The following is a 10,062-nucleotide window of genomic DNA, read 5'->3' on the forward strand; positions in this document are numbered from 1 at the left end:
TGTTATAGTTAATTATTGACTCACACACTCGCGGTCGTCGGTGGTCACGTGGTTTAGGTTTCATTAGGTCTGTAAAAGGACTCTGGCCCTTTAAAGCCCCCACGTCCGGGCGCTCACGGTAATGGGAGGAGCCGACTGTCGAGCAGACGTGGCAACACATGACGTCATCAAAGAAGGTCGGTGGTTAGTTTACGGGATTGCAGAGCGAGTACTGTTAGCAGGTGAGTGGCCAAGATACTTCTCCTACTTGTCACAAATAATTCACTGCTGCCCGCTGCTGGACAAATAGACAACAAATGTAACGTTACACGTCACGTATTCCCCATCTACGTCTCCCTTCTGCCGCGTGTGTTTGTACACGTGTAACGTGACAGCCGCAGCTGCGTTTTGAGGGAGCTAGCTAATGCTGAAATCAGTTCACAATGGTCTGATGTGGCGTCGCTTCGTGTCCGATACATGCGTCGCTTCAAGCGCGTCTCCGTTAGACAAGCCCGCCACTGTTGCAGACGAAGGGAGCGAGAACCTGGGACAGCTTGAGACAGAGCTGCGAAGGCAGTGACATGTTAACCAGGGAGCGGTGAGTGACGTGGTGGTTTCAGTGCACCCAAAAGGTGATCGGAACTCTGCTGTGCCTGCATGTGTGCCTGCACCTGATCGTTGATGAGAAGCGGCTCTTCACAATTAAAGACTGCACAGCGCTTTCAAGAAAGTATTGTATTAATACTCCGTACTTTCATTGTAAGTCTCTTCTTTGTAGATTTTATTTGAATTAATATATATTGTGTATATGTTTGTAGTATCTGTCGTATTTTATTAAAAATGTCTTCTCTTCTAGAATTGTTTCTTTATTTTTGTATGCACTTTTGAAATAGATATTACTGTGTTTATGTTATGTACCAGTACAACAAACCAAATTCCCTGCACGTGAACGCTACCTGTCAATAAACCTGATTCCTGACACTGTCTGCTTGCAGCTATACTGTGGGCTGACGTGTAGGTATAAGGCAGAGAAGATGATGGAAGAGAGTGGGATTGAGACGACGCCTCCTGCCAGCCCGACGCCTATGACTGCAGCGGCGGTCAGCGCCCCGCCAATGACCATGGGTAAGACCTGGTCCATGACGTGGTGCTATGTGAGCAGGGTGTACCTGAGGCGTGTACTACGATTGTTGATAAAATATTATCTGTGATGAAACCCAACAGACTTATTAGTTATATTAGCTGCAGTGTAAACACTCAGGACCAGACCTGAAAGACTGTATGTATGTATGTATGTATGTATGTATGTATGTATGTATGTATGTATGTATGTATGTATCTATCTATCTCATTTAGGTGCAAGCGCACATCAACCTAAGGACGTAGTGAACCATTAAAATGTAGCTTCCAGATGTCGTAGAAGGCTTGCTTCTTTTAGAGCAGATGGCCAGAGAACACTGTGAACATATTTAGTAGTCCAGTAAGATGAACATCAACAACCATGCAAATGAAATAAAACCATGTTCGACATAACGTTATAGCTGCACAAGTTTGCATACTTAACATAATCCCTTATCTAGAATCTGTATCACTTACAGATTATTTATTTTTCACTGTTCCGATTCATAAACTGGTCAGAACAGGTGAGATCTGCAGTACGAGTTGCCATAACTGTGTAGCTAGGTTAAAAGAGTATTGTACTGCTCATCTCCAGCTGTGACATATCCCGTGCACCACATCTCTACAATTATTTAAAATCAAATGCTGACAATTGTCATCTTTTTCAAATATTCAGTATTGGATTTGCTGTATTACTGCAACGTGAATTCTGTCTGTCATGGGTCAAGTTATAAAGTCTCTACAATTTCCTCAACAAAGCCTGTCGAATAAATCAGAACCAATAACATATGTAGTGAATGAACGTAAACATGGAAGGCCTGAGCTGCGTATTTAGCTGTTGACCAAAGACCCAGTGAGAAATGTTTCCTGACGAGTTCCTTTGTGTTCCAGGTCTGACCAGCCCTCTGTCCCACCCTAGCAACACATCCATTGGTTCCCCTTCGGCCTCCACCGCCCGCGCCCCTCTTCCCTTCGTCCCTGCCTTCAGCAGCCCTCTAGCCACACACCCCTCCCTGTCCTCCCACTTCCCCCCTCCCTCCACTGTCTCCTCCCCCTTCACAAGCAACCCTCACTTTCCTCCTTCCGCCTCCCCCTCTCTACCTCCCCCGGCCTCCTCCGTCGGACCGCCTCCCCCCTCAGCCCCTCCTTCGGGCCCACCCGTGTCCACCTTCTCCATGAGTGCAGGATATGACATCACCCGGGGTCATGCCGGTCGGACGCCACAGACTCCATTGATGCCAACATTCTCCGGCCCTACCGCCATGCCTGGTAAGAGCTGGTCTTCTCCTTCTGTTGCACATAAAGCAAGATTACCAATTAAGTCTTACTCAGTAAATCAGTGTGTTTTCACAACAGACATTCCGATACATACACATAATATAATATTTATATATTTTGATGTATTTATAATACAAACATGGTACATTTGTTATGTGAGGGTAAACAATTAAAAATTATATGTTCCAGGTGTAGTGCCAAATCCCATGGTGCAGCAGCCAGCCATGACCGGAGGATTCAATACGGGATCTCCCATCACTTTCCCTGAAGAGCAGGAAGACCCCAGGGTGCCTGAATACACCAACACTGGTGGAGGCATCTGGGGCTTTTTCAAGGTACTACCTGTTTGTGTGTGTGTGTGTGTGTATGATGTCAAAAAGCTGCATATATAGAAAGAAACTACAATACTATTAAAGGTACAGATAGGCAATCGAAATGCTAACAATCCCCACTTAACAGAGGCCAGCCGGTGGCTCACAGCTAATGTTGCTAATAGTGCAAACGACAAGAAAAGTGTTGACAGATCTAATCGTGTTTAGCTGAGGAGGAACCGTAGCATGGTTGATTGTGAAAATGTGATGAATCTGAATGAATGTGTCCAAGTAGCACAACCTGTAAGATGTTTCTGCACAGTGCTCTGACCTGTGCTCTGTCTGCGTGTCCCCAGGGAGTAGCAGGTAACCAGGTGGTGAAGACAGTCCTGGACAAAACCAAGCACTCAGTGGAGTCCATGATCACCACTCTGGACCCCGGCATGGCTCCATACATCAGTGAGTCGGCCGGCTCTCTCCTCACCGCTGCTTTTCCCCGTAACGAAACGGGCCGATTGAACATTTTTCTTGTTGCTCTCCAGAGTCCGGCGGAGACATCGACATCGTGGTGACCTCCGATAAGGAGGTAAACGTGGAGGCAGTCAGAGAAGCCTTTCAGGAGGTTTTTGGGATGGCCTTAGTCACTGGAGAGCCCGGTCAGTCCAACATCGCCCCGCAGCCTGTGGGCTACGCAGCTGGAGTCAAGGTCAGTTCACTGCCGCGTTTCAACCTACTTCTTTAAACGTACAACGTTGTGCCTCAAAGTACCAGAGAAGGCAGAACTCTGTTTTCTTACCGGATCATGCTTCATCCTACTTTTCCTTCCTACTTTGTTAAGAGCTCATTTCTACCTGTATATCATACTATATGGCTTTCCAATACAGTAGGAACAGAAAAAAAAGAATTGGTACCAGTGGTCAAACCAAGTTATTAAATCTTTTAATTATCAATTAGTCTGAGGATTATTTGTTCCAAAAACTGGAGATTTAGAGTATTCAGTCATGATATTTTCAAAATAAAGTCGCTAATTTAGGAGAAAATGGGGTTTGTTATGCTTTATCCAGCAGCGGCCTTAAACAGGGCCAGATGTCTGTGTCCCTCTTCTTCTTATTTGAGAAACTGAAAGCAGAAAAGTGAATATGAAATGTCCACAGTTGTTGCTGATATTTCTTTTGATTAATATCAAATTAAAAAAAACTGTCCACTTTTTGTGGACGACAGTGTTGCAAAGTCGCACCCTGGGTCGTTCTGATCTCCCTCCACTCCCTGATGTTGTGTGTGCAGGGGGCTCAGGAGCGCATCGACAGCCTGCGTCGAGCCGGCGTGATCCACGAGAAGCAGCCGGTGGTCTCTCTGGAAAACTTCATCGCTGAGCTCTTTCCTGACAAGTAAGAAGAAAACTTCTGACACTCTATAATGCATTATGAACATACTGATAATGCATTTAAATGTACTCAAAGCACTTACGCATTGTTGTAAGCACTCCTAATGCGTTATAACTACAATATAAGGTCAAGTATCATAGTTCTTCATAATTGCGGTCACTTGCAAGATCATAGTGTGTTATAGTTTCCATAGTTGAAATACATTATAATCTTTTCATAATGAATTATATTGACTGTTATAATACATTATTATGTGACTGTAAATCACTCTAGGTGGTCATTGTTTGCTTTAACCCTCTGAACCCCAAACATACCAGCAGTCTGTAAACATGGAAGGCCTGAGCTGCGTATTGAGCTGTTGATTTTGAAAGATCGTCCTCCTACTCCTCCTCCTTCTCTTTTTCCTCCTCCTCTCCGCTGCCGCCAAAACACTGTTGAGTGTAAAAGTCCTCGTCTGTAACATCCTCTGACACTTATTTTGGGATGCCATTTTCGCTGTTTGTAATACAAGTGAAGCACCCAAAGCTGAAGTAGCGCTCTGTAGTTCTTTCTTGCCTCGATAGCTGCAGGAAGAAAGATGCAATATGATATACAAGTTAACAGATGACTACAATGCCTCCTCAGCATTGTGGAGGTTGGTTTAATGCGTTTAGCTTCTTCACAGTGCGCAGTATATAGAAAGTTTAACTCCGATTGAGATGAGATTCAAAATCTGTACATTTTCTCTTTAACTTGACAATGGCCACTTTATAATGACTTAACCAGCTTGTACTATATTGTATCTGCCAATACCTCAGGAACTTTATGAGATGGCATCATACGGGTGGATATCTGATCTTGCATAACGGGAGACTAATTGTAATTCTATGCACCCTATTTTCCACTGCTTTAGTGTATTTTGTATTTACCAAAAATAACTTGATGTGATACCAATGTCCCATTAGAAGTATCGGAGAATAGTTCTCCAACGGCAGCTCCTCTAAAGGCTCGATGTATTCAATCAGTTCAGTTGTGGTAAATGATAACCAATGCAGACATTTAAAAATAGCAATTGTTTGTTTCATCAGGTGGTTTGACATCGGCTGTCTGATCCTGGAGGACCCCGGTCACAGCGTTCGCATTGAGGTCTTCACTCAGGCAACTCCTCTGGCTCTGGATCATGTCCAACAGGTACAGATCAGCAGCTGTGTCTCATTTCAATAACCCAATGTCTTAAACAATGTCTCTTATATGATGCTTTTTGTGGAACAATCTCAGATTCAAGTATAAAGTTGACATGTTTTAAGACAAAAGTTAAGAGTTGTGAGAATATAGTAAAGGTGCCAGCCTGCTTCTCCTGAAGTGATTGTTGGACGAGCTCATTTTTTGTGTAACCCAACACTGAAAACACATTAGTCATTTTCTACTTTTCTCATGTAATTAGTACTTTATTCTAAGATTATTGAGCTATTTCTCGAATGCTACAATATTGTTTTTACTCCAAATTAAAACTTTATTTAAACATTGAGATATTTTCTCAAAACATTTTGTTTGCAAGTTCACGAAACTAACTATGTGCACTCTGAATAATCTTGCCACTGACCTTTTGCATCCATTAGTGGTTTACTTGCTTAAAGAGAAACTTTCTTCATTATCACATGTGCCGCCAGCAACTCTCCTCACGGTTTGTGTTCCTCTGCTGTGCAGGCCCAGTCCCTCACCCCTCCTGACTACAGCCTGCGCTGGTCCGGCCTCATTGTTACAGTGGGCGAGGTCCTGGAGCGCAACATGCCCAACATCAACAGAACAGACTGGCACCAGGCCGTGACGGGCATGACCCAGCGGCAAATGATCCAGAGCACCGCCAAAGCGCTGGCTGGAATCTACAAACAGCAGCTACCGGCCAGGACTGTGTGAGGCTGAGCAGTTCCAGTGTCGGTCTCGTACTGGGAGGACGGGGTAGACGCGCCGGAGGAAGAAACCAGCTGTTGAGACAGCAAGGTTCCTCGTGTCTCGCCATGCATCCTCCATCTGTCCTGGCAGGGCATGTCCTGCCCATTTCTTTTGAAGATGTTAGCATTTGTGTTAAGATGTTTCCTGACATTCCAACAGAGTTATTTATGGCCGTCAATATCAAGTCAATACTCTCCTCCTCAGCCTTCAAAGAACGAACTAATCATCTCGTCACCCTCCGTAAAAGATTAAACGTTGTGTATACGTAACAACCTTAACGCACATTGTGGCAATGTCTAGTTTTCTCATTGTAACAAAGTCTCTATTGTAGAGACTATGACCTGGACTGTATCCCAGTTGTGTCTATATATTACATATACTTTAGATCCAACATTTTACTATTAGTTCTACTTCCGGCTTACTTGGGGAGTGCAGTGGAGCTGTGAAGTCATCCACTGCATGTTATACGGCCCCGATCTCACCAAGACGCGTCGCGAGAAACGCATTAACTGCAAAACGCCACCTTTCTATTGCTGAGCATGTCCCCTTTTTCGAGTGTTTTTGTCTGTCAACACCACTCGTCACACCTGGCCCAGGCAGCCTATAAAATCGAGAAGAGGCAGGCTTTACTACTTTACCCCTGCCTCCCTGTTTTGAGGCTGTTAGAGGCGGTAGGAACAGCGTTTTTTTTTTATCTTATTTACAGTGAATTATACATGTATTTTCCCCTCCCCTTTTTTTTTATTCACCGCCGCTCCACAGGCTCATCTGTTGCTGTGCCCGACACGCTTTGCCAAGGGGCGTTTTTCGTAATGCCTGTTGCGACGCGTCTCCGTGGGATCGGGCCTGACACTGAACGCTACTTGTACTGAAGTTGGCACTGAGCTGTTGTGGCACTTTGTAGTCCTGAAACTTTTGTTACAGGAAATGATACACGGCATGTGATCTTATCCCGACACTACTGCCAACTTCCCGTTTCCAAACTTTAAAGGGTGCATATTATGAACCATGTTCTTGGTGCTTGTGAACACACACGTGGGTCTGGAGTGCCAACCAACGCACCAACGGAAAACTAACACAACACGGTCAGTTTTTGCGGGCTGCCACGATCTGGTAACATGCGGCTCAACAAGCCATTCGGATTTGACTCCCCTTCCTATGTCACATACACGCTCATTAGAATATGTAGCCCACCTCACGCCCTATCCTGTGTCCTTAACTCCTCTGGAAGGAAGGCTGGGACACGGTCTTGACCTATTAGCTGTGACCAGGAGGGAACCTCCAGTTCTGACAAGTGCAGCCAGCGCCAAAGTGTCTTAAATCTCTAATGTTCTCTACTGACCAGCAGGGGTAGATTGTATGAGGGGGTGCAGTGTGGGGGGCTACTGCTATGCAACTGGCCACATCTGTACCATATTAGGAACTACCTTTGCAAAGAAGCACCATGTGTTTCTCACAAGCCAATCACAGCAGACTGAGACGTGTCTTTTTGAGAGAGGGGGCTTAAAGAGACGGGCATTAAAATTACCTGCTAAAGGGCCGTGTGGGCTAAAATGAGCAGCCGGCCACCTTTAAGCCCCCCTCAGTAAACCTACGGTTATTGCCAATGCCGAATTGATGTAATCATTTGCTGTGTGGTAATTTGATTAAATGCAAATTGATTTGTTAATATGCCAACTGTGTAAAAAAAAAAAAAAAAATGAAGTGATGAAGTTATTTCTTTAGATCTAGACTGTAGGGGTCCCGATACTGTTTCCAGTTGGCGCTTGGTAAAACACTGACTCGATATGAAGCACTTGTGCTGAAACTGGTTTATTGTTTTGATGCTTTTGATCTAAATGGTCTCCACTGGAAACCAGCAGTCGATCTGATACCAACGCCCCGTGCTCTGCTTTGCTCTGTTCCTAACCCAACACTGCTCTTTCTTTCTATATTTGATGTACTTCTCCTTCCTGTGCCAATCCATTGATCAATTTAAAATCAATGTATTGTGTGCAAATGGGACACGGCTAGAGTGGTCTAAGGCGCTAATTGATGTTATGTTTTTATACAATACGTATTAGTTTTAAACATTCTGTGATTCTTACTAGCTTTATTTCAAACTAATTGCCCATCATTCCCATTGTACGTACGTCTGCTCTCGTTAGGTCCACATTGGGACCCGTGAGTAATTGCAGAAGGATGATAACGGACCTGTGATTAAATAAGGATACCTTAATGTCTGTCCTGCTCCTTCAGGCAGTGTGAACACACTCACATAGCAGCCCAAAGTTTGAGTTGAAAGACTGTTCTTCTGTGTATGTTGGTTCATCTCAATGTGCCTTTTTACACTCAAATAAATCCCTTTTTCATGCTGGTTGGTGTTAGTGTTGATGATAAAGTTTTGTTCCGCATGTTAATGTAAAAAGAAATTACTTTTTTTTTAACAACCTGGAAGGAGACGTTCTACAGTTGACGATGTAAACATGGTTATGTTGGCGAAGCTACGACCTGTGGGCAAATTGGACAGCAGAGATCTTGTTCTCTAGTGGCGCACAGGACAAGAGGACAAACTTGGGGGGGTGGGAGGCGGGTTCACTGATGATGGTCATCAATCAACTCATGGGATAAACAGAACTACTTCAGTAATGTTATCTGTGAGAGGATGAAATAAGATCTTTGTCCTTGATTAGATTACCAGTGCCCACTCTCCAGCAGATTTGCAAAAGCATGGACACAACTAAGAAGGTGTTAGCATTATTAGCAATATTTCTCAAGCTTTTCATCCCGCCTGTAACAGTCCTGACAAGTTTGAATAGAGACAATAAAGAATATATCCGTGCAGTAAAAGTTTGTCCTCAGGACAGATTTGGTGTGCCTGTTTGGCCACTCAGTGGTGAGAGAGGTTCACTCACATGACAGTAATGTCAACAGGTCAATTTCTGCCTTCTGTGAACAAAGACATCAAAGGTAAAAACAAGGTCAAGCTTGTGTCGCATGTTATAGCAGAAGATCTTAACATCTTTACTTTATTATAGAGTCTAAATGGGCATCTGAACCCATCTGCAGCACATTAAGAAGTTGCATTTTGCTGATATCACTCCAGTGTTAACTGATGCTTCCACAACATTGGCTTGCACAGCTGTGCCTACTCCAATTCATCTAAGGGCTGACTTATGCTTACACTGCTGTCATAAGCAACCTCTTCAATGGCTCTGTGGTGCATGCATGGCCTCTGGTTTTGGACTGTGCTGACACATGATCTTCATTAGTATTCATTATTACACACCTTGCATGTGGGCATGCAGGTGGACCACTGAGGGGAGATGGATCTGCAGCCTGACCCTATTTGGTATGTAGGCTACTTTATCAGTACTCACCGGAGTGACGAACAATACCGCTCCCAACTGATTAACTGTCAAACCTCAAACTTCTTTTTTATCTCCCAAGGTCTTTAACATTGTATTGTCAAATGATTGTTGATCAACACAGTGTGGATGTGAGTACATGGAACAGATTAAGATGCTCTGAATGAATGTGTAAAAACAGTTTTACTGCAAAAAATTTGCACACAAACACCTAGAAATCTGATATTTTACATACAAAGTGAGTTTAAACAAAGCACCATAGCAGCAATACATCCAAACAGTATTAAGAATACATTTATTTAAAATACAATTTAATTAGATTAAAACACACTTTGTGCATACATTTTATTTACTTCCCTGTTTTTAACATATCTATTTGGGGTGTCAGGCCATTTCTTTTTATCTAGGAGGGATTTCCCTTTTAATTTAACCAAACGTTAGAAACTATCTGGTTGCCTTTCATATTTCAGTTTAATCTTTTGTTCAGTTTTTTTCGGTGCAGAATAGTTGGTTAATTTTCTCCTTGTTTGTTTTCAGATAGATAGTCTGCATACAACATGACAACGTTTTAGGATCCCATCTGAAAATTGAATGACTATATTTTCCCTGTGCTATTATCTTTATAATTTTCTGATCAGCTTTAGCTCGGACACGAGCCATTACGGGGAGAAGACAACTAAATGATTTCAAACGATGCCGTTATCAGAGAAG

General features: G+C 43.5%; 1 protein-coding gene across 4 annotated transcripts; it reads left to right on the forward strand.

Moving 5' to 3' along the window:
- Positions 1-153: 153 nt before the first annotated feature.
- Positions 154-8,360, forward strand: prrc1 (proline-rich coiled-coil 1). 4 transcript variants are annotated; one of them, XM_068574866.1, is made up of 9 exons: positions 154-221; positions 975-1,104; positions 1,990-2,367; positions 2,566-2,711; positions 3,044-3,146; positions 3,230-3,393; positions 3,972-4,075; positions 5,140-5,242; positions 5,759-8,360. In XM_068574866.1, the coding sequence occupies exons 2-9, from the start codon at positions 1,014-1,016 to the stop codon at positions 5,966-5,968; spliced, it is 1,299 nt and encodes a 432-aa protein (XP_068430967.1). In that variant the 5' UTR covers positions 154-221; positions 975-1,013; the 3' UTR covers positions 5,969-8,360. The 4 variants fall into 4 exon arrangements, with proteins under 4 accessions (XP_068430967.1, XP_068430968.1, XP_068430969.1 ...); XM_068574867.1 differs by lacking the exon at positions 154-221 and adding an exon at positions 236-577; XM_068574868.1 differs by lacking the exon at positions 154-221 and adding an exon at positions 582-709.
- Positions 8,361-10,062: the final 1,702 nt, after the last annotated feature.

The sequence above is a fragment of the Clinocottus analis genome, unplaced genomic scaffold (assembly GCF_023055335.1).
Source record: "Clinocottus analis isolate CAN_PGR_092001 unplaced genomic scaffold, fCliAna1.0.p SCAF_13, whole genome shotgun sequence".
Classification (NCBI taxonomy): domain Eukaryota; kingdom Metazoa; phylum Chordata; class Actinopteri; order Perciformes; family Cottidae; genus Clinocottus; species Clinocottus analis.

Excerpts from the sequence above, each read along its gene's own strand:
- prrc1 (XM_068574865.1), top strand. The coding sequence starts at position 661 with ATGAGAAGCGGCTCTTCACAATTAAAGACTGCACAGCGCTTTCAAGAA. Across the intron at positions 2,712-3,043 it reads GCATCTGGGGCTTTTTCAAG|GGAGTAGCAGGTAACCAGGT; the intron begins GTACTACCTGTT and ends GCGTGTCCCCAG. Across the intron at positions 5,243-5,758 it reads CTCTGGATCATGTCCAACAG|GCCCAGTCCCTCACCCCTCC; the intron begins GTACAGATCAGC and ends TCTGCTGTGCAG.